Here is a 25002-nt window from a genome sequence, read left to right on the forward strand (position 1 = left end):
TTCACTATCGTAAATATTTCGTCGTCCATCACACATGGTTTTGATCATAAGGTATGATCTGTCCTCGGGGGTAGAAGATTGTCCATGTTTTTGGTGTGCAGCTTTGTGGGTCTCTTGATCTTCCCGAGCGGAGTTTGTCTTAGATAACGGAGATTCCTAACATTGCTATGATTGCATCTTCACCAGACCCTTACTAATTTTACAATACCTCGTTACCGTTAATAAGAGGATAGTTTAGAGACAGATACTTACATAGACATCATGTTTTTCATGCCTTTAAAAACTTCATGTGGCAGGTAGTCAATATTGTTTTCGTAAACAGCCCTAGAACAACATAGAGGGCACATCATTATTATCAGAAATGTAGAAAAATTTAGAGGTAAGCACGTATTTACATAAACTTCCTTCTTATCTTCATTGATTCTTAAATGCCCTCTGCCTACGATATCTTCAAAGCTATCCGATATTGAAAACATAATAAAAAGGTGAAAAAAACAACTCACAGCCAGGGATGCGTAAAAGTTACACTGATATGCAGTTTGCGGTTACCTCGCTGAAAATGTTAAAACTTAGCGCATGCTTATATTTGGACTTCTATAAAAAGTATTGTTTCACTGATCTGTTAATTTTTTTCGGGGGTGAGGGAGAGAATTGTTACATCTCTAATTATCTTCTTTTCCTGTCTTTTTCTGAAGAAATCCGAGTTGGCAGTTACTATCTTGGATGGATGACAAAGAATCTTTTTCAGAATTCTGCTTGGGTTTCTGAGGTTCATCCAATCAAAGTACACTAGCTTCAAAATTTAGCGAAACTTTGGGCAAAAGTGGTGGGAGGAGGAAAGAAAGGTCTATTCGCCCTACTGAGTTGGTTAAGTACATATTTGGTCAAGAATAGTTACATGTGCAGTCAGATATGATTTCCATCGAATATTTACTTACAGTTCTTCCAGTTTGGACAGGCCTTGGAACTGATCAGGTGACAGGTGTACGAGGCTGTTGTTATACAGGTATCTACACAATAAAATGCAACAGACGCTCGGTATAATTACAGAGTCTTTGATGGGGGAGGTATTATTGACCTTAATGATATTTGGCAGCACAGAAGTGACTGCCAAACTTATTGATTCTTAAGTAACCTTGACTCAGCATAATCTTTTGAGGACCTCGAGACTAGTTTAGTCCCAAACCCTGTCTTATATTATAGAAACTGTTTCATCTTTAATTAAAGCCAGTAGAATTAAACATGCTTATTATGGAAACCTCCTTCGAAAGCGTATTAGCGCCTTGGTATTCGGCAAACTGTTCTACTGCTTATCAGTGTGCTCCAACACTTCCTGAAAAAACATCTCATAAATGTATTTGGATCAAGACGTTGCCACGTGTATTGTGACAAGAACAATTAAGTTCCATCGTGTTACGCCTTCACCGAAAGGACTACGCTGGCCACCGGATAAACAATGGTTAAACCTTGGTAACGCTGTTGTAAAAATTAAATGAATGATCGGACGTGCGCCCATTTACTTTTGCAATCGAGTAAAAGCTCGTATTTCTAATCGCATCACCCGGAATTCTATACTTTTAGCTTGAACAACCCTTTTCTGGAACATCTGGAAAAGCTGCTAGAAAAAAGTTAGGTAAAAACTGAAATTTATAGATCCTGTGTTTTCATTTAAAACCCAAATAAACTCAATATTGACGACAACGTTTTGATAACCGCTAAACAATTTCATACATTTTTTAAGAAAAATAAAAATTGATCATTGAAGTTTGATTTGGGTTAATCATTAATCATCAGCGATCGTTTCTAGCGTATGGTCCTTGTAAAGCCCGAAGGGGAGGGTGCTATTAAAGTAATGTTCGAGATGTGTTGTATTGTATTTTGTTTTATCACCTTAAATATTTGACCCTTGAGTAGTTCTTAGTTGATGGTATCTCTTTCCAAAGTGAATGTATAATTTAACTTTTTACGCAATTATTTAACAATTATGAGCCAATTATATCACAAACGTGAATCACTTACAATATTTTCAACTCGGAGAGATTTTTGAACCTTGGCAAGTGCTGAAGTTTGTTACTGGAGAGTAAGCTGTGAGTGATATATAAAATGAAAAAAAAGTCGGTTGAAATAGAACTTGAGATTCTTGGAAAGGTTCTTCTTCTCTCCGAATAGGCATGAAATAAAACCCAATTGTTTCTTCATGGGAAAGCTATTTTGAAGACTTACAAAGTTCTACCCATTTTTGCTGAGTACATAAACTGATTACTCTTGATCCTGAGAATTTAGGCAAAAGATACCATTTGCGCGTTCATTGTTAAAATGGGCGTTTTCATAGCATGACATCACTTTTCAGTACTGATGCACCAAACTATAATAAGTCACTTACATCTCAAATCAATCTTAACAGAGTTCCCTGGTTACTAAGCGAAAAAATTATAGTCACAAGTCACGTGAAGCAAAAGGCGGTGTGAGACAATTGAATTTAATATTGACCTCTTTTTTTTCAATTGTTCTCGATGACCAACTCCACCAAAGTTAACATTATATAAAGGCAGTACGCATCTTGAAATAATAAAAAAATTTAAATCCACAAAACTCTATTTTTAGAATGGTCATAATGCATATGTTTACTTCAAGCGCTATGAAAAACTATACATCAGAATTCCCTTTGCTATGGAGTTTGTACTGAATGCCACTTACAGCTTTTTCATCTGAGTTAGGTTGCCAAAAACATCCTTGGGCAGACGCTGAATTTCGTTGTTTGATAAATCCCTTAGAGTATTTATTGAGATAACAGTAAGCTAAATAACAGTTCAAGAACTTAAATCCTATTTTAATAATTGGCTGATAGCCCGCTACTTAAGTCTTCTGGTATGAGCTAAACAAGAGCCAAACGAGCCAACCAGTTTTATACCGCAACGTGTTTTTAGATATAAATTTTGCGAATAGAGACATTTTGAATACCCCTTACCCCATAAATAATGGCCAGGAATCACCAATATGTATGCAGCAGATGCACTCAGTGAAAAATAGCTACATGCAGTAAACTGAGAGATCTTTCTTTTGAGACAATAATTAATAGTAGGCCCGCCCCACCGAACGCATTCTGAGTTCTAACTCTAACTAAAACCCACTTAGTGAATCAATTCATCCGCCGATAACGGATCACGTCGAAGCAGAAATAAGCAAACTCTTCAAGTAGTTAAAGACCACCATCATTAATTATCTATATTGGACCTGTAACTTTGCTTTTCTTTTTTTTTTACAATCAGTTTTACTTACAGTTCTGTCAGCTTGATATTATTGTTAAGTATCTCTCGGGGCAAAAACTGCAACTGATTGTAGGACAAGTCCCTAGCGATGAAATAATCGGGGAGCGAAGTGAATAGAACTTGTCAAAAGTGAAGTTAACAAACACTTTTAACTAATGGGTCGAATGTCTTTAACTAAATAAGTTTTCGAGTGTCATAAATAGATGTTATGCCCACTATTATGGGCATCGACATTATTTGAACCGTATAAGGAAAATGATTTTGATACGTGTCGACTTTGACCTTTCCTTCGAAGATTACTGTATTTCTTATCCAACAAAATTTATTCAACAACACCTTACTAAAAATTTTCAATCATTATACCAAAAAACAGTTGTATGCAGGCTAGTTTATCGACAAACTTAAATGTGAATGCAAGCTGTTTGATTCACCATGTGACAAGGCACCCATATTCGATGAATCAATTTAAAAAAATTTGTTGATAAGCTGGATTATATATGCATTTTTATTGGTCCTAACTGATGATTTTTGGTCGAGGCACCCCCTAAATAACATCACCGTTAAAAACTTTCTGTTTCTTCATTATCATACAAATAGATTCTTTGTCTGATTGTGCGTTCATTTAAAGATAACAGAAAACGTGTTTGATATTTGATGTTTAAGACAACGTTTAAAATTAGAGAATCACGAATTTTTGTTAAAAATTTGAGAAGATTAACTCTCTCTGCCCCCTCCCCAACCCCCTCCCTCCCCTACATCAGCAAGCTCGTCATTCAACTGGCTGTGTATTCCCTGATAGGCCTGTCCCGATTGCGCTCGGCAACTTTTGAGCACCTTTTGAGGTTAGGAGCAAGTTTTTGTGGTTCTAACAATCTTGAGCAATTCGTGCCTTTTCTGAGCAATTTTTCTGAACAAGGTAGGTTTAGAGCACATATAAAGCACGAAAAAGCCAACGATTTCATTGAAAACTTTAAGAGTTTTATGGTTTAGATTCTGAGAATGCAATCAGTAGAGCTAGTTTCATTCAATCTCCTTCATATCGTTCGGCAAAGCGTCTAATGAACCATGTGTTTCGTTCCTTTAAACTCAAGAGTATATATAAATTTGGCCCATATTTGCAAGCAACTCTTTAAAGCTAAGTTTCAAGCTATTTTTCTTGACCTATGTTAACATTTATTGAGAGGAATCAAAAATAAAGCTTTTAATTTATATTTATAGAAAAGTATCAAGAAATTTAGGTGGCAACTTTCAAAATTCAGGTGGCAACCTTTTTGGACTTTTAGCCATTTTTTCAGAATTTTTCTAGCGGTTCGGTGAGAACCTTTCCAACATAATACGGGCACAATCGGGACAGGTCCACTCCCTGATAATTGACAGAATCAACTTTAATCGCTGAAAACTGACGAATCATTATCATTAGATGTTCAGTGATAAAAATCTTTTACTTCAAATTTGCGAAGATTAATAATGGTAATTGAACTGAGTGGAGTGCAATTTGGGCTGAAATCATACGCGTGATTCCAAAATTGAACGAGCGCGCAGCGCGAGTTCGATTTGAAATCACAAGTATGATTTCAGACCAAAATTGCACAACACGAGGTTCAATTACCACTTTATTACATCCGTTTTGAAATCGCCCAAATATAGGACTTGGTCAGTTCAAATATTTTATTAATACAATACTGAGCTGGTTTGAAATTAAATTCATCCATTTTTTGGGAGGAAAAAATAAGAGTTTTGGAAACAAAAGTTGCAAAATTTGCCATATGATACTCCATGTCTTTCATCTTCCTGCAATATGATCGGTTACTTTAAACAAGCCTTGAAGTCTGATTGGTTGTTTTGTTTTTAGTGTAGCCTCCTCACTGGCTGGGGAAAAGATGCGATTCAAAGCAAAAAATGGTGCAATTTGTGAATAAATCGCACCAATTAGAGCCAATCAGATTACAGGGACCATAAGTGATTTCAAATGGGTGTAATAAATAGATTTATTCTTAATAATTCAGTGCTGTGTTTTAAACTAGTTGATAACAGTGGATCTCATACAAACGCAATGTACAGAATAGTGATATCTCTAAAACTTTTGGAAAAAATTGTTACTTACAATTCTTCCAAGGCAGACAAATTAAGAAATATTTCACGTGATAGCTCTTTCAACTGATTGCCGCCCAACCGCCTGCATTGGGAGAACAACAATATAGTTTTAAATTGAGCAAAATGTATTGAATTACGGTTTGTATGGGTAATCACATGATTTATCATTGAAGCTTGTTTAAATAAGCGTTTAAATAAGCACGAACACATTTTTCAGACGAGCAAAAGCCTCTTGGATTAGTGAAATTTTTAGTTTGAAAAATGAACAAGTAATATAATATAAAAGAAAAAAAGGAAGAAAGAAGATCAAAATAAGGGAAATTTTGACACTGCACACTGCTATTTTATTTGAGATGCATCCAAATGATTGGCCGAAACAGATTACAGTGTTTGTTAAATTCAAACTTTATCAAGACTTTCATTCAAAAGTTATTCAGCTGTAAGCTTGGAAGCGTGTGCAGATTGATTTTAAACCACCCAAAAACGTTCTGAAGAAAATTAATCGTGCAGTGATCAGCAAAAGTGCCCGGCTTGTACTGGTCTATCAGATTCGAACTCGACTATTAAAGTTTAGCGTCGATTAGAACTCGACCGTCGCTTTCAAATCCTAGGTGCGCGCTTTGAGCGGCCAAGCATGAGAGAAACTTGTCAGTTTTTAAGTGTCTTCATTATGGTCTGTTCTTCTTAATACCTCGTTATAAATGTGACTGCATTCGCAGAGACTTCAAACCCGATTGTGAGAATAGAAATTGGTTTTCCCTCGATGCTGCTCATGATGGGCCGGCTCCTGCATAGTGATTCGTGACCTTTTCCATCCTTTCTTTAAGGCTACTACTCACCACAATTGTTTTCATTACGTTGCATTATTGCTGTATTTACGCTTAACGGTTGGCTTTTAAAGCAGACATTGTCATTCAAATTTCGGTTCCGTTAGACACTGAGGTAGAAAGTACCCAACCATTGCATATTTAAAGGTCCTCGCTGGACAAACCGCTTGAAGAGAGCTACCGGAAACCTTTTTCTACCAGGTTGGAAATCTATGTTCTTACTCTAAAGCCTGCCCTGTCTCGTCTTTTTTGGACCTTCTGTAAACGGCACGAACTCCACGCCTTCGTCATTTTTTCATAGTTGAATCATCTTATTTCATTCCATGATGCTCTTGTCGGCCACGGGAACCAAAAGATAGCATTTAAAGCTACCACATAGAAGAAATAAGAGCGTGTAGAGTTTTAGAACCAAAAGTTTCTGCCTTCCGTAGCACCTCCTATTCCTCTTCAGTAAAAATTGGCGCTTCATGCGGAAGTCTGCTTTTGTTATGGACCACTTGTATTCTGACTTGTACATCTAATTACCTGTCGAGTGTAGCTATCATCCCTCTTAGGCTAATTAACTCGTATTTTTAATCATTTTTGGTTTTAAAAACTTTCAAGTGATTTGTTTCATTCGCTGGCTTTTTTTCCCACGATTCCGTTGTCATTACTTTTCGCGGCTTCAAACCACGTTTCCACAAATTCAGCAAGGAAGAAACTCTCTTAACTGTGACGAGGTACGTGCAAACCCAACTCATTGTGTGCAAACGCATCGGCCGTTATTTTCTCACATCGTATTTCTGACTTCTGCAAAAGAAGCTTTTCTTTTATTTGTTTTTGTTGATTTCTCTTGTTTTTAAGCCAATCAAAGCTCATTTGTAATTTTAACCTTGTGTTACAAACTTACAGACGTGTTACATGAGAAATGCAACCTTTTGTACCAACTATACAACTATCAATGTAACAAATTAGAAATTAACTATGAATTGATCACGGAAGAAAATATTTCCAGAAAGTAGAGCCAAAGAAGTAAAATTCTGTGATAAAAGAGGACAATGTTGTCTTCATTGAAGGCTAGGCAAGAGGTTCAGTTTGTCACTTACCGCAGTTCATATTTTCCTTTCCCAGGGCATTACTCTCTACAATTGCTTAAATCCTGTGAGGATCAGTTTGTCACTCATCACTAGTTAAGTTTTTTTTTTTAGCCATTTGGTTTGAATGCGCTAAGCCTTTGACAATAGTCTGAAAACAACTCTTTATTTGACTCGCTCTCGCTCGGAAACTACCAGCCGTCATTAACTACTTATTTAGCTAAACCACCAAGCAGAGAATGAGATCGAGTCTGATGTCATCGGTTTTAATTTAAAACAGTTTTTTTTTCTTTTTGCTTCACCCTTCTACCGCCTTTCCATTTAAGAACTATTCAAAACTCAGTATTGCACACTCTCCTAAACGGGATCGAAAATTTCACGTCAAGGTGTGAACTCTATTACAACTCTGAACGGCGTCTTTTTCATCGACCGCAAAACTCTGGCTTTCACGTAAGTCTTTCCATCATAGATTTTATTTCCTGGTCTTTTCACGTTCCTTTCACTGAGTCAGTTGTATTTGGTACCCTTCAGCACAATGTGAGGACGTTTCCGAGTTGATACGACAAGGTAGTCGTACTTCTGACCAAGATATAGTTCGGAAAGCTTACGAAGGTGTGTAGACCGGCCGAGCGAAGAGATTTTTCTAATTATCTAATCGTATTTAAAATCGCCACCATCATCAACACTATCCCCATTTTTGGCGTCATTTTCTGGTGTACTTTTAACACAAAGTCTGAATTAGAGCGCAAGCTTTTTCTTACATCCTTCACCTTTAGTCTATGAATATTGTTGCAATTTCTTGTCTTTACACACTATTATCATATGGTACGCGTTAAAGAATGAAAGTGTCAAGTATTCTCCCGAAAGAGCGTTGTTCTCCATTTGTTTATATTTCGCGGTCGGTTACAGTGGTATAGTGCCTTTCAAATTATCGAACTGTGTATGTTTTTCACTTTCTTAGTGCTGGTCATGTCTGTATGTGAATAAATGAAATCATCTTTACGCCGCTTACAGGCTATTCCGTCAGAGACAAAGTAGAGCAAATAACTTGACAAATATTTTGTTAAAAAGATGCCAAATCATTAGTACTCACAAATATTTTAGCTGATCTTGCCCAGTAAATATATCCTCAGATAAGTTTTTCAAGTTGTTGTTCCCGAGCCACCTGCAAAACGCATTAAGTTGAATATTCATTAGCATTTGAAAAGACTTTCCTTCTCTCTGCTGGCCAGAAATTGCGAGATGCGTAACTTTTTGCCTGAGGCTTGTACTGTAAACTTGCCACTACTGTTGGGAAAAAAAATACCATACCAATGTGCATGGACAGCTCTTTTTGTTGTTGAGTCCAGCGGGCCAAGTACATCTACTCTTGTGTTTCTAATGACAAGTCACGCAGGATTTAGTTAATCTGGCGATTGACGAATTTGTTCAATGATTCACACAAGTGCTTGCTGTTTGACAAGTTCGTTGGGTAGTTATTATACATTCACATGTTCACAAAAGAAAGTTCCTAAAGGGTTTGAGTTAAAGGAGGTGAGACTATGAATAAAAGGACAATCTAGGAAGAATAATCTAACGAAGTCAGCGACAGTCAACTTTATTCAGCTTCAGAGCAAAATACTTACAGATCATATAACTTGTGGCGTTTGAATATATTAGAAGGAAGAGTTTCCAGTTTGTTGAAGTCTAAAGTTCTGCATAAAAGATATAGTTATTTTCTCAACGGTCCTCAATTGTTCAATTAGGGGCGTTTGAATCTCTTCAGCCACAGATGAAAACAAATTTGAGAGAGGCTGTTGTTGCATACGATTGTTAACACTGGAAGTTAGAAATATTTGAACACGAGTGCGCTCATTTCTTGAGTGCGCTTGTATTCATATATTTTCCTACACTGTTCACTGCCGTGGTGAAAAAGAAGATTCAAACGTATTACAAATTAACTAAACCATTTTGTAGTTCAAGTTTCGCAAGCGGTTTCTTCGTACACAGTTGACATCAAAATCAAATGAAGGGGCTAACTGTTTTTTCCTTCCCATCAAAATCTTTCGATGCTTTAAGCTTATCAATCACCCTGCCAGCCTCGCCAAAAGTTACTTCCCTGCCCTAAGTATATTACGGAAATCCATCAGAACAAAAGTTCCTAATACAGAAACTAGCATATTTTTCATGGGAAACTTTTAGAACCAAGTATATTGTTTTTTGACAGGTCTTAAGGTCACTCCCTATGTGTTTCGTGCCGCCCATTATCCTCTCCACAATACCAAAATACCCACAACTGAGAACTGGGCCCCAATAGACCTTAATAAACCATTTGCTTATTTATTCTTAAATAGGAGACGCCTCGTTTTGTCGATGGATGTACCTAACCAATTTTAACGAGTCGAAATCTCAAGGGTTTTTCGGGTTGCATGACAAACCATCCACAGTTACTCTAATTTAGTTTGGTTCTTCAACAGAGTGATAAATCTCTGAAACAAATTACGAAACCAACCGTGAAAAGACAGTGAAAGTTATTTCAAAAAAAAAACTTAAAACGTTTTCACTCGGCCAAAGGTCCCATTGATATGGTCTTTTGAAAAAAAAAACTGTTCAGTTCTGGCTGGTTTTTTTCCAATCCGCGCGTGCATTTCTTTGTATACTCCCTGTCGTCCGCCATTTAGTCGAGTATGTAACCTGGCCTGGCAGTCAGATGTCAACAGGTTAACAGATTTTAAATTTCGTATAAGTTGTCTCCGGGGGGCGTGAGAGGGGGTAGAGTTGTCTCGTGTACTCGAGACCATATAAATGGGGCCTAAAACACAACTGTAATACAATTTAAAAAAAGTATCCTTATTTCAGTTTATTTTTCTAAATTTCCTATCAAGATTGAGAATTAATGGTTTTATTTTTAGTCCCCGTCATTAGAGAGGGTCTGTTGCTAGAATTTTCTTAGACCTCAGATATGGTAACTAACTCAAGCGGAGAAAGATTCCTAAGCCACAAACACTTACAGGTTTTTAAATTTATATTCCCACCAATGTTTTTTAGGTAGTTGATCAGAGGACAAGTTCTTTATGTTGTTGTTGTTCAGGAAACTGCAATGGTAAGAAGGAAACCATAAAAGTTAAAAAACAAATGGGTTAATCTGATTTACTTTGTGCTGTTATTGCAAAGCTGAAGATAACAAGACTTGTAACGAGATCAGACATGTTACTGACCACTTTACTGAATAAGAGTTATAGGTGCTAGTGATGAGATGAGGCAGGTATTGAGGAGTAGACGATTAGAAAGCAAACTGTTGGACTTTTCTCCTGGCAGAAAGAGTCAATATGAAATCTACGCAAAATTAACAGAGGAGGTTTTAGCCAGCAAAGTAAGAAACGAAGAAAGGAGAAAGAAGTTCCCTATAAACCTTTTGGCAATCCTTTCTTTCTGGACGTTAAAATTGTCGATCATGTCAACAGAAGAATTCCTCAACATAGGAGTTTTGATTTTTATTATTTTTTATTGAATATCTGATGCAGACAATACCATCTGCGCGTCTAAATTCACTTTACTTCTTTCATCATTTCTACCATGTTCACTTCTGTTTTTAAATTTCTCTTTTGTCTTCTTAATTATTTGCCACTTTATATCCCGTATGCAACCGGGAATTTTGTGTACAGATTGCTAGTCAGGTAGAAGGACAGGTTACTGCGAGCAAAATTTTATGTTAACTAGAATAGTTTGCGTTAAAAAAAAAATTTCGCCCGTGATAGGTATCCAGAAATGTTATAACATAGCTAGTAAATTTATAACATGGCTAGTAAATTTGTCTAATCAAATTAAATTGCGTGAACGTGCTTAATATTCCTATTGTGCACGATCAAGACGTCAGCAAAAAAGTCCCTCGGGAAAAAAAATTTTCCATCGGGTTGAAAATGCTATAAAACAATTGCTTCCTACGTTAGCTGTGCGTTCATCGAGTTATGAAGTACTTGGGAAGTTTGGAGAGCACTCAAGAAGCTAGAGTTGCTCTCGGCTACGCCTCGAGAAACTCTCACGCATCTTTCGTGCTCTCCAAACTTCCCGCGTGCTTCATATCTCGATGAACGCACGCTGACGTATGAACCAATTGTAAAATTTGGTGTGGCTTAGATAAGAGTGCCAAGTGTTTTGAAATCTTGGCGATTCAACTGAGAAACGATCGCCATTCAGGCATCCATCGGCTGTAAGACGACAAAATTAATTCAAGTAGAACGGATCAACCCCACAAAATCATTAAGTGTGTCTGATCTCTCAATGAAAGGTAAAATGGAGGTTTTGGGTCTTTTTCTATCATTTTTGTCTTATCAATATACTCAAGTGGCTACATATTATACTTTTAGTTTGTTGTTTTTGTTGTTGTTGTATCTTACTTGCGACGTTTTAAGAACAAATGTTAAAAAAGAAATTGATCTAGATGTCGGTGAAGATTAAAAATCTAAACCTCGATCAATATCGATTTTAGCAAGAGATTATGATTATAATCTCTTGATTTTAGCCAATCATACCCTTCCGTTTGGCTATATACAGTCCTTCTGATACTTGGCCATATGATAAACAGTTATTTTCACAAACATCATTTCACAAGATTCAGTCAAGGAGAGTAAAAGAAACAGTAGCCCTATATCAGTTGTAGCAAAAGTGCTCCACAGCTACTTACAGTTCTTCAAGCAGACGAATTTCATAGAAAGCTTTTGGGGGCAGCTGTTCCAGTTCATTATAGGACAAGTCACTAAAAAAGAGAAAATGAGGTAAACCCAGTGACGAGAAATCAGTGATATGTGTCTCGAAGCCTGAAATCAACTTTGGCAAATAAATATTCTTGGGCAGAAGAAACTTTGAAGTCGAATTTCAACATCCAACAACACCCAACCCACTAGATCCTGTAATGCTGATAAACAACAAAGCCTGAGCAACAAAGTTCTCTTGATAGAAACCATGTAGCCTTCCTATCAATGCAAAATTATTTCGAAAATATTCATAGAGGAGAAGTCAATCTTCAAGACCAATGAGCGAGCTTGTTTACCAAGGCGTGGTCCTAAATTGATACCAAGAGCTAACATGACTAAATACTACCCAACGTAACACATGTTTTCTGCAGGCTAATTTCTTTGACTGGCTTAATTGTTATTGCCCCCAAAGCAGCAAAAAACGACCCGTTATTGCATTTGTTCACAATAACAGCAATGTTTATCGAAAGGAGAAGAATAGGTAAGTATGGTGGCATGTCGAAATGAAAGAACTGATCAAGCTCGCGCCCATTCATTTCAGGTGGTATCCACTCGCTTCTTGTGACTGAAACAAAGGGTACAACAGGAATTGAAAGGAACATTGGTTAGAGCTGAAACTCTACATCTTTGACCAATTTTGTGCGTGACTTACTGAAATCAGGAAAATCCTACTCCAGAATTTAAAGGTATTTGTTACTGGAATTTTGCAGCTGTTTCCAGCCCCACTAAAGAGGATGGGATTAATGACAGCTAGAAGAATTTCACTGATGTGAACATACACTTAGCCTTAATGCCTAAGTTCAACTTTGAAAAGAACTTAGATCATAAAATTTATTTACAACTGCGGGAACCAAGCTGGCCACGAAAAGTAAAACGCAAGAAAGTGATGCTCAATAACTAAGGAACAAAATAATGTCAAATAATTAAATTTGACAGGAGTAGATGCGTTACAATCATTTCTAATGAAGAAATCAAGTGTGCTGCAAGTAAAAGACGCCATGACTACGAGATAAGTTACAATTGAGCCATATCGCTGATGTGTTATCTAATGACAGAAGTTTATTCAAAATAATAATTAAAAAAAAACAGAGTAATAATGCAAGAAAAAAGTTGCAATTTGTTACGACAAGCAAACAAGAAAAAAAAAGAGGAAAAAAACAAGCCTAGTTGAATGACTTATGGTGATTGCACTTTCTTCAATCATCCCATTTTCCCCACCGTTTTTCAAGGTTTTCTTTGCATCAATTTTCAACATATTATCGCCACGCATGATGTATCATATGTTTGAAAGAGAGTAGGTGAGCACAGGTAGCCACACTTCACTATGACTCGTCGCAAAATTAACTTCTTTCCTTCACAAAAATATAAATGAGTCCCTTCATCAAAAACGTTGCCGAAATCCTCGTACTATTATTATAATCCAACAGTCCATTATTTTATTTTAGCTTGAACTATATACAAGTCTATTTTTTATGGCATAAGCTTTCCAGCCTCTCCCAGCTTGAAATGTCATTCAACACACTTGGTACTGCGCGCTTTATCATCCGTTCACTCCTGCAACTCTGGATTGTCTACAAGTCGAAGTAGCTTAGTTGTATAAAGTTAGAACAATGTTATACATTTTGGGAATATTATATTTGGTCCGAATATTGCCGCTTGAATTACAAACCAAAGTCAACGGCAACCTACACTCTAGCTTAGCGAAGGTTCTCCTTGAACATTTTTTCAAAGAAATAAACTTTTGATGGCTGCACCACATGTCACATTGGATGTAATGATATATTCTGAAGACATTTCGTTGTCAAAGTGGTTTGTAGGAATTACCTAGTAATCAAATACAGTATGATGTAATAAAGTATCTTTCAGCCGACACTGGGCAATTTTTTACGCCTTAACCCACGAATCTCAGCTGAGGCACCGTTGCACATTACTTACATAAAGTCGCTCTCTAATTCGAATACTAAAGCACACTCTTCAAAACCTCGTAATCTCTGGTACAAAACTCATGTAAGAAACACCGTTCAGTCCTTCTCTTACAATGATTTAGGTTGTGTTTCTATTACCCAATCTAAATCCTGATTTTCCGATCCACATAAAATTTTGTGCTTCAAGGACAAAACAAGTTTAAGACTACAATCAGGACGATCTCCCTCCGAACTTGGATCGCGCGGGTCGGTAGATCACTTTTGATCCCGATTAAGTGGTGGAAACCATAGCGATTAACATGGCGGTTCAAAAAATGAAAAGTGAGCCATTTTCATTTTCAAGTCAGCCCAGGTTCTTGAACACTGCTGCACTCCTCCAGAAATCTTTAAGATTATGGAAGTTGAACTTGAATGTTAAGAATAAAACAAAGAAGTTGAAAATTCTCCCAGTTAAGACGGTAAACAGCATTTAATTTTTTCATACGGCGTAAGCATCCGCCCGAATTTGCAACATTTCTGTGAGTTTTCCAAAGCTTCTCAATCATTATAAAAATGAGCAAGTCATTCATTTTCATGATGTTTTTCCTTGTTTCTCTATTTTCGTTAACAAGTTCTTCCAGCAAGGAGTAAAAGGCTGAGGGTAATCTACAGAAACCGCCATCATGTTTTACTCTTGGTATTTAAAAGATCCAGCCTGTTTGCCGCATGGATCGATCTCTTTTCAGATTTTTGTTCCGACTGGCGAAAAAATCCAAACAATCCTTATAGTCTAAATCCAAATATGCTGCACATTGTTGATTGCCGACCTTATGACAGCCTAGGTGACGTGCCAGGTTATTCCGAATGTGTGTTGGGGCGGATTCCGGTGACCCCCTTTGAAAATAAGGATTCTCTGCCTGTTGCGGCAAACGAACATCAAGGCTCGATGAAATACCAAGAAAATCGTGACCGGAGAAAAATGCCAACCAAATCCAGGGAATATATTACAGGGACATAACTTTAATCAATCTCGTAAACTGTAAACGAATTAAAAAAGGGACTTATATAATAGATTGTATTCAATTAAACACGTGGCGACTTAACAGCGTAAATGAATCTAACATAATAAAGGAACTAATAAATGAACCAAATGCTGGCTAAACACAAAATATACATACAAATAAGGACGAAAGAGCTTGCTCGAAACGAGATAAACAACAAAAAAGCGAAAACAACTTACATATCAGTCCCTATACGCCGGTGGCTTGAAATCACACTTTATAAATTAACTTTGTATGCACTCCGAACATGAACAGGCGATTAATGAAAGCGGGCGAGAAAAACTATTTAAAGGAATCAAATGGCACAAAGGCCAACTGTAACGCAAATGTCACGCAAGTTCGAAAGTCACGCATTTACACTGCCGATTTAGAGTTGCTACTGTCTGACATTTCTTCCAAAGACCTGAAGTAATTTTGATATTTGTAATTTTGTTTTAGAAAACCTTCCAATGTCTGCCTAGATTTGGAATACGTGGTTAGTCTTTACGCGAATTCCCTTGCGGAATCAAAAAACGTAGTTGTGGTGGTAACCAGCCATTAACAATAATCATTTCCCTTTGTGCAGCCCTGTGTTCCACTGTGCCAAAGTCCTCTTAATCCCCAAGTTCATTCCAGATTTCTAAATGTTGTCTCATAAGGCCAGGATGCTAATGCCTCGAGGCTTCTATTGTCAGTTTGATTACATTGTGTCATTCAAAGCGTTAGAAAGGCATATCATGAAAACTAAAAGGCTTGAGGTTGTTAACAAAAACAAACAAACGTAAAGAGCCAAAAGGGGGAGCAACGCCACCAGAGAACAAGCCGTAAGCACACCACGTTGGTCGGTTTTGGGCCAGGACGATGTTAGGGACGAACAGAGTCCATAGCCAACAGTGTTAGCCTTGACGAAAAGTTTACACTTGTTTATGCCACTTCTGTGGATGGTAGTATTTTGGATGACTTGAGCAAAGCGAAAATATATCGCCTGGTATCAATGGAAAGTTTCTGAGGAGAAATTACATATGCATGCCCGTGCAACAGGTGCTTCAGGTAAGCTCGTTGAAATTTTCGCACAACATGACAATGAGGAAGCTAACCGTGGGCCACTTGAAATTACTAATTTATCGTGCAGGTGAATTCGAAGAGCAAAGTGGTTGTTCAAACAAACTCAATCCAATCATTGCCTTATAAGACTTGTCATCTCAGCCGGGAATGCTAACGAACTTACCAGAGAGTTATTTGCAAAATCTGTGGCTTGTTCACCATGAACAAAGAGAGTTTGACTGAGGAGCATTGTGAAAAATGGTTCCAGATTCGTTGGTATAAAGGGTATTACAAGGCTCGTGCTCAAGTTTGGCTTGGAGATTTAATGTGCCAAATAGTGGTGATGATGAAAAATGAGTGATTGTCATTTCATCAAGCACTCATGGATGAATTTTGTTGGGAACCTAAAGGCTCGTAATGCAGTTTAGAGCATTTAGGATGCCAGTAACACTTGCCACCATTATGTAAATTTACAAAAACACTGACCAAGAATGTCACCAAAAGAGATTTCCTGTCAGGGTGTTACATCTGAAGCTGGAGCTTTTAATGAAAAGAAGACCAAGAGAAAGAAAAAGGCAAAGTAGACCAAGAAAATACTTTGTGTAATATGCATACATTGAAAGACAATATTTATTTGTTAATCCTTTGCCTTGTAACTATGGGCAAGGTGAGCCAAACTTACATATTCTGCAAGTGTCTCTACAGTAATTTGATATCATCTTTTCAATCCTTTAGTATCTTTTAAGAATGCTGTGCTGGAGGACTTTGAGGAAGGAGTGCACTCAATGAGTAGTCACTGTGGCTCCTCCTCCTTTGGGTTTCTTCTATAAACCTGTTTGGCCTCTGAAGCATAACTGTTTTAGGTATGTGTACCATGTTAATGATGGCTGTGTTGAAGGTTTCCCAAATACCCTCTCTTCTGTTGATGTGCATCAAATATTGCTGGTGATCTCCATTCTGATTCACAGAAATTTATTCAATGTCAATACCTTATGACTATCATTAATATTACTTTCTTTATTATTTAAAAGGAGAAGAGAAAATGTTTTGGATCATACCATGATGACTTGAGTGTTTTATCAGTCCCATCTGTTGACTAAAGCAAGAAAGCAGGTGTAGGAGAAAAATTTGCCATTCTGGATCAGTGTAAGAAGCTGAGCTAAAAGCATGATAATTAAGCAGCTACATGAAATACCTTTAGATCAGTCTTTTGGTCAGCTGGTGGTTTATATGCTTTCTCTCAGGTGAGAAGTACTGAGGTTACTGTCTTTGTAAAGTGCATGCAGAGATCACCTTTTCCAAACTTTGTGAATTTAGGATGTTGCACATGCATTCTTCCAATGATGATCTTACTGCCTGGTAATAAAAGTTCGGTTTCTTCCGCAACAAAATTTAGTATTGTTTGTAAACCATCAAAATGACTGCCACCTACATGCATCTCTAAAAGCATTCCATTTCAAAGTTTTCCTTGACTTGTGGACTTGGTATTGTATGCTGGGAGCTAAATTTAGCCAATGTAAATAAACTAACTGATTTAATGACTGACTATGACTTATGTTGCATTTTGTTGAATTGTGTTAATAGCTGAGTGGTTAATTTGCATCTTGCCTCTAAGTCAGCTTGTGTGTCAATTCCCTTTTATCCAAACAGTAAACCAAACAACACTACTAATTGTTATATTTACAGTTTTTTGGCAGCATTGTCCTGGCAATTATGGAAAAAAAATCAAGGTAAATCATGCAAACCATTGTTTTTTCCCTTTAAAATCTAAAATAAATCTAATCATACATGAGTTAGAGGGCATGTTTTATATTGCTAACATAATGTAACAAAAAGGCAGAAAGCTTCTTTTTTGTAAAAATAATTGTATTCCATTTTTTTTTCTGGCAGTGAATGTGCTTACTTCCTGTCATGAAGGATTTGATGAAATGGAGTAAAGTGACTGACAGGTTGTGATTTATTGATAAGCAATCCAAGACTGGGGTAAAAATATTGCTCACAGCTGATATTCAATTTTCAAGCATACTATCTTTAGTTAGTGGCTTCTTTGTAATTCAATTCAAAATAACAAGGTGTCCAATGCAATAAGCTGTTAGAATAACAAACACAATGGCTGTCTTTACTCATTGGAAATTATGGTGGAGGCTTACATTTTGTATCTTAATATCAGTCTAAATAAAAAATAATGGTATTAAAGATGTTTTCACCCTAAGCAAATCCAAATAGAAACTTATTCAAATTTTGCACCAAACTATGAGTTACTTTTTTTTTTAATTTAGTTCAAATACATAATTATATGTATATTTTTCTCTTTGTTTAAGTTAAAAAATCAGAAAAAATTTGAGTCAATTAGTTTGAGAATTAGTGCCAAGTTTACTTTTGTATGCTGTATGTATATGTTCAGCAGGAAGTTACAATCAAACCAGTATATGTTTCTCTTGATCATTTAATAGGTCTTTTATTAACGAATTACATAATGATATTGACTTTAATGAGGTTGCAATTGGTAATTTTGTCCAACAGATGGTTAAAAAGTTCAATGAGTGATATCAGTAAGCTGAAATATGCCCAGGGTATCTCAGTTCACTTCCTTTTGAGCTTCAGTCTCAAATCAACAACTTGCATCTACTTTGTTACCTCAAAAGCTACTGGTGCATGTATGCATACCTTTACCTCTCCAAACACAATAAGGATTTGAAGAAACAGAATTCTATTCCCCTTATGCATCTGGTGTTATTTAATAATCCTTTATAAATCATTGTAGCCTTCTTGTTCTGGGAACTGAGGCATCCTCATGAACATTATTGTGAATTCAACAAGAGTTTGATTTATGTGTAGTTGAAACCTTTATTGTGAAACCAACTCAATTGTATGCCGTTATTTGCTATGGAAAATGAATGATTATTAAAGAGTTCATCAATTTCATTGACCAGCAACAGTCTTGGTAGCCATTGATTCCTTTTATCATTTGTAACTGTTGATTTCCTCTCATTTGCAAGGGCTTCATGATGGAACTGTTTGTGCTGTTCTCAACAGGTATTTCATAAATTAGGCTTTCCTCAAAGTGCCAGGGTTTAGCGGTCAAATCATGGAACAAAATTCTTAATCTTATCAACAAAAATCATGAACATGAGCACATTGTTAGAATGCACAATGCTTTCTTTCCTTTTGTTAACTCATTTACTCCCTGAGTGATTGATATGTGACTTCTCCATACAATTTCAAGCTGTTCACAGAAGCTCACAGGAAATGAAAATGCAACAGATGAGAATTCCCAGCAGGAATACTGATATACCACCAAAATCAATGAATTAAAAATGTGGTGAGGAGGTTATTTAAAAGTGTACATCACTATTAGTTTGTGAATGGGTTAACAAGGGGGTTCAGTTGTGATGAGACATAGACAGGAAAGAAAATACAGTATCACAATAATTTGCTTTGATGATCACTGCTGGGGTGTGTGTTAATCCATTCAAAGTGTACATGTATGTAACCTGTCAAGAAAGGCTCTCTTGACTCTGTACATATGTGTGGCTCCCAGCAGCCTCCACAGCTGTTCGTGGGTGATGTATATGGAATCCGTGAACAGATTGAAAAGATTGGTGTTGAGGTAGACACCATTTTAAAAGAAAAACTTTTGACCCTTCTCTTCATCGTCTGTTAAAGGATTACAACATTATGACAGCTGGGCTGTCACAATGCCTCTCATTGAAACCGTTGGAAATTAGGGTAATTTAGTACAATCAACTGAGTTGATAACATAAATTAGCCACCAGAAAGAGTCTCAAAGCTGACGTTTCGTGAAAATTTAAAGGCATTGTAAATGAATAGCTGACAAGTGCGTTAAGTTTTTAGAATTTCAGTAAGTATTAAACATATGTAATAACCTCTTGTTTTGAGATGAATTGATTTAATAGACATATCCAGAAATTACCTTTCTTGGTATATGGATTTGTGAGTTTTATTAGCAAATATTTTGGTCACGACATTTAGCTGTTGAATAATTTATAAATTCTCTTCTCTCTCTCTTTTCTCCCTCTCTCTCCTTCTCTTTCTCCCAGTTTTAAATAAATGAAAAACGCGATTCCACTAAGCCTCTACAACATTTATTCTTTAATATTGACGGAAACAATGAAAAAGCAATTTACCCCAGAGATTACTCTATCTTTTTGGCTACGTTAGTCGCACAGCGTAGCAAGTATCTACTTGAAGGTACACGGCCCAAAAATTGAAAATTTTGCGATTGAAGCAGACTGCAAAGGTCCTTTTACTTTGGACAATTGCCTGACAACCCCGCGGCAATCTGAAATCCTGTTTTAAGGCATGAAGTAAAACTTGGTCTGAACTTCGAGATCCTTTTTGGAAGGTGGAATCTGAATTTGCCCCTAAATTTCTTCAATAATAGTTTCGGACATTCTTTTCCTTGGGAAAACTTGCGCTTTGTAATAGGGACTTCTTCTAACTTGTTTGGCTACATATTATGTTTTAACGCAGTTATTTTCAAAAATGTCATTTGTAGCAAATACCCAACTTTCGTAGCAAATACCCAACTTTCGTAGCAAATACTCATTTTAGTTTTCACTCAAGAAACGTGATTTTGCCTAAATACCTTTAACTGATGCGGAGTTTTAACAAAGCGCCCCAACAATTGTTATTTTCTTCTTTCGCAATGGTGCATTTTTGTCTATTTCACGGCAAATGCAAAGGAAAAAAATTCTGCTGTTTCCTAGGTTTCTGTTTTTTTTTTTTTTGCCTCACAGCATCAGCAATGTGTTAACCATTCTGCTGACATTTCTGTCATACATAGGACTTTCGTATTTCAAGAAAAGAGGTCGCTTGGTAGCAAATACCCACCTCCACAGCAAACACCCATTTCAGCTGATCACTCAAGTCGTATTAAGCACATTTTCTAAATCAAGTTCAACGCTTAACTGCTATTAGCAGTTTTCAAGTGTGTCATGCTTTGTCTCTATGGTAACCAAAGTTGCCACATTTTCTCCCAATTAATGATATACTCGACTCCCGGCCTGCTACTGCATTTCCCGTCGTGATATGATTGGTTCGTTACTTAAGGTATGAAGCCCTAATAAAAAGGCGCAATTCATTTTCAATTTCCAGAGGGCAAATTAATATTGTAGCTGCAACGTGTACGTGGAGGTCAAAGCGAATAGGAAAACGTGTGAAGTTTCAATAGAATTCAAAGGAATTACACCTTTTAAATTTTCCCAAAAGCGGTCATAGAAGTGAGGTTGGACTGTGTCTTACAATCATAGTAAATAAGGAAACACTAAAAAATGTATATTACATCTACGAGCATTCAGTGTATTAGTTTACAAAAGTCTTCCTATCGCTTTTAATTGCACTGATGCATTGCAGTACGAAAGCGATTTCTGCGCAACAGAGAAACTAGCTTCTTTACTGCCCTGCGACCCAAATCGGTCTCAGATTCTTTGTCATGGACGCGGTAGTAGTCCGCTTGCGTTCGTGTCTTGTATTGTGCCAGGGCAGCTAAATGTTCCTGCTCATCAAACATGCGTGCGCGCATTTCAGTAGCGAGGGATTTCCTGACTATTGTTGTGCATATCCTTCCTTTTGTCGCTATAAATTCTTGCTGGCAAGTTTTGTGAACAGAAGTAGAGGACGACGTCAAGGGTTTGCCATTACTAGACACGAATACCTGCTCGACCTTTGGATCCAAGGTAGTAATTTGGCTTCGCACAGTTCTTAGGTACATTTACACCTCTATTAGCTTGTGCAAGTCATCGATCATCATAGAGCCAGACAACTGCTGTGCCATACACTCCAGCCGTTTCATGATCATTTACCAGTATCCTATATCGTGCTGGGTCTTCAACTGTTCCAGGAAACTCGCTTATATTCATATCTTCAAGTTTCTTACGATGTATATGAAATTATTCGGTTCCGATTTCTAAACAGAATCTAAAATCGAGACTATTACCACCCTGTGGATCGATAACAGGCTGGGCCTCCGAAAACTAGTCTAATTGCTGTGTTGAAAAAGGCTTAATTGAGAATTATTGTTGCATGAGAGTACATTTTGCGCGAATTCCATAGAAAAACGCGATAAAATATACATCTGGGTAGTAACGTAATTGCAACCGTATCAAATACTCACTATGCTTCTTCTATTCACCAGCTTAGGTTGGTCCGTATTATATATATTAAATCAATTAACGACTTTATTTAAAAAATATATATTGAGACGAGTTTTCCAAGTAAAGTTGACGAATTACCGAGTCACGTAATGATGTAATGATAAATGCGCCCCAAACCAAATTTATTACCCATAGCTTATAGAAGGCAACCATTGTACAAATTAAATTGAAAACATTTAAATAACCAAATTTCATACTCGTAATATAATCGCACGCTGAAGAAGTGAGAATACTTTGAAAGGTTTTCGTGCCATCTTTTTTCACGCACTGTGTTTTTCATCAACACCATTAGTTTTTTTGAAGCGTAATATCGGGTGAGCAGTTTTGACAAGATTCTCAAATCGTAACTGAGCTCAGATAACGACTCCTCCAAGAGGCTAGAAAACTACCGAAATCATGAGATAATGTGGAAAAAAGTCCTAGTTCACTTTTACTCACCTGGTTGCCAAGTCGTTGCCTTCCCAACACTAGGTTGAGTTTCAGCTTCTAGACCTCGTTTGGCGGGTCATGGGGTTTGTGAAGAAAGAAGGGGTTGTACAATTGGAAGGTGTTTTCTTGCTCGTCATGAACTCTTTTTTTTCTCCACCGGTTATATATTTTTCATTTGCAAGTCATGGAATTCCGCGGGAGATTGTTTTAGTCCCTCCCCTTAATCGCATGAATGCTACAGCAGTAAATAAAGATTTATGTTGGTTGGTGCTTACAGTCTCTCGAGGTATCTAGTCCTGTCGAAAACTCCCGGGGGTAAGTTCTTTAACTGGTTATTGGACAAGTCCCTGTCAAGGAGACAGCAGTACATCAGATGGTTAGATTTGCACTGTTAGATGATGCTTAGAACTATGTGAGACTCTTACCGGAAGAAAGTCTTGTTTTATTGCGTTTTGAGCGCCCCCCTTGAATAAACCCCGCCCCCTTCCCTTCCTGCGGCCCTAACTCCTTAATCCTTATTTTCTTAGATAGGAGGCAAACCTGTTTCTTAATAAGCGTTAGTAGTTTCTTAATAATCGTTCCCCTTGATCAAGCGCCCTCCTTGTAATAAGCACCACTCCTATCAGCTGAAATTTTAAATAGGCGCCCGGGCAATTGTTGGAGAAAATGTGTTGGATAAAGTTGGTTGACAAAGTTTGACGAAAGCTTTTTTATTAAAAATCAAGTGGGACTCGCAATGCAAATGGTTACGATAAAACTCTCTGATACAAATATTACATTCAAAAACAATCCAAGAATCCTCAGAATTTGTGTAGCTGCGCGAACGATAAAAATAAGGCCGTTAACCATATCTCAAGCTTACCAAAGACTGAATAGTGAATATTTGGATAAACTGAAACTTTTCAGACATTGACATGTGCACTCCCTTGTATGCTCATCTATATAAAATTATACCGAACGTGAAATACTGATTCTGATTGATCTTAGTGAGTTTATTATAACACCATAAATTACTCAAACAAGTTCACCATTATGGTGAAATATGTACAAGCAATCTGCGTCGGAAAAACTTTTGTTTTTGGTATTTCGCTTTTGAAAATATCTTATCGTAAACTTAACTTCGACTTTTTGCATGGTAATGAGAATAAAAACGGCGATATCAGTGATGAAAAGTCTCAAAAAAGTAAGCGGAAAAAGGGTTTTCGACCACACTGAAGAACAAAGAAACCAACTTTTGGTTGGTATGAAGGCGAGAGCGACCCGGCATCAGTTCAACAAAATAATTTGTGAAATTTTCATCAATAAAATACGATGGGACACAAATGTACATATCATAGAATACCAAATATATGGAGAAACTCTGATGATTTCCAGCTTCTTTCACTTCATCTAAAAAAATCATTGCCAAAAACGAGATAGTTTCAGAAATTGACGCCCGGTGCGTTAAGCATGAAAAAATGTGTCTCAGAAACGGGAAATAACATGAGATGATTGTGAAGAAAGCTGTCCTCTTCGGTGAATATGACGAGAGAAATATATGACAAAGAAAATGTTTTCGCAACTTTTGGAAAAAAATTGTGGTAAGGCGCGCGGAGGTAATTTGAACTATACGTGCTTGCCTGGAACTAAGTGTTTAGACTATCACATATACCACATCATGTTATGGACACCTGAATAGGTCATATGAGTGAAATGTTCGTTATTTTTCTGGAAGGTTTATAGCCAGCTAAGAAATTGCACGACAATGTTTACCATCGGCTCATGCTAGTGGTGGAATAGTAAGTAGAAGATAGTTCCCCAAAGGCATATAATCAAGATTTTGTTCTTTACTTTTGGCCGCATCAAGTCTAGGTTTTTCAAAAGTATAAACGATTATCCTGGCAGCTTTTCACCTAACAACTTTTATTCATCTATTCATTTTTTTTCCTTTTGCGATGTGCCAGGGGAGAAGGCAAAGGGCAAGTTCCTCACGTGTGCTACTCGCGCTCGCCTGGAAAGTAGACACAAATCACTCTTTTGTATTACAGTCCACTCTTCCTCGAATTCAAGCGGCGTGATCTCCTTAAATTTTTGTCCGGGTTATTCACACAAACATAAAAAGCCCAACTTCAAAACGTCTCGACGAATTACTCCTATCTAAATTGGCAGTACAGTATGCACACTACCTGAGAGAGACTGACGGCATGACCTGGCTTATCATCCAAAAATTAATCAGCCTTTCATAACACTAAGTCGTCCTCGAGCTCAAAGCAGCAAAGAGAGTCCTAAGGCTCTCAACATTAGGTGATATTATGTCGCACGGAACCTCCAATGTTACTCTTTGTTAAAACTCTGGAGCCTTTCTCAGTGCTTTGGAAATACCTATCTTTGCGAACAAATACCCTCTCTCCGTATTTGCTACCGTAGCAAATAC

At 37.1% G+C, this 25002-nt stretch overlaps 1 protein-coding gene, 1 long non-coding RNA gene and 1 pseudogene across 4 annotated transcripts in view; 2 read left to right on the forward strand and 1 right to left on the reverse strand.

Moving 5' to 3' along the window:
• Positions 1-25002, forward strand: part of LOC149050568 (uncharacterized) — a 195225-nt pseudogene that overhangs the window by 105663 nt on the left and 64560 nt on the right. The window lies entirely within an intron of this gene.
• Positions 1-25002, reverse strand: part of LOC149050577 (uncharacterized) — a 71496-nt gene that overhangs the window by 15833 nt on the left and 30661 nt on the right. The window contains exons 8-12 of the mRNA XM_089197541.1: positions 5374-5445; positions 3280-3351; positions 2698-2769; positions 2020-2085; positions 939-1010 (exon numbers count right to left, since the gene is read on the reverse strand). Of these exons, the coding sequence (XP_089053667.1) occupies positions 939-1010; positions 2020-2085; positions 2698-2769; positions 3280-3351; positions 5374-5445 (354 nt within the window). The remainder of the gene's footprint in view (positions 1-938; positions 1011-2019; positions 2086-2697; positions 2770-3279; positions 3352-5373; positions 5446-25002) is intronic.
• On the forward strand, positions 17020-18920 carry LOC149050581 (uncharacterized). 2 transcript variants are annotated; one of them, XR_016184222.1, is made up of 3 exons: positions 17020-17228; positions 17671-17714; positions 17875-18920. It is a non-coding gene; the product is annotated as an uncharacterized LOC149050581 (long non-coding RNA). The 2 variants fall into 2 exon arrangements; XR_016184223.1 differs by lacking the exon at positions 17671-17714 and having other exon boundaries at positions 17086-17228; positions 17875-18012.

This window comes from Pocillopora damicornis, chromosome 2 (assembly GCF_964200805.1).
Source record: "Pocillopora damicornis chromosome 2, jaPocDami1.2, whole genome shotgun sequence".
Lineage (NCBI taxonomy): Eukaryota > Metazoa > Cnidaria > Anthozoa > Scleractinia > Pocilloporidae > Pocillopora > Pocillopora damicornis.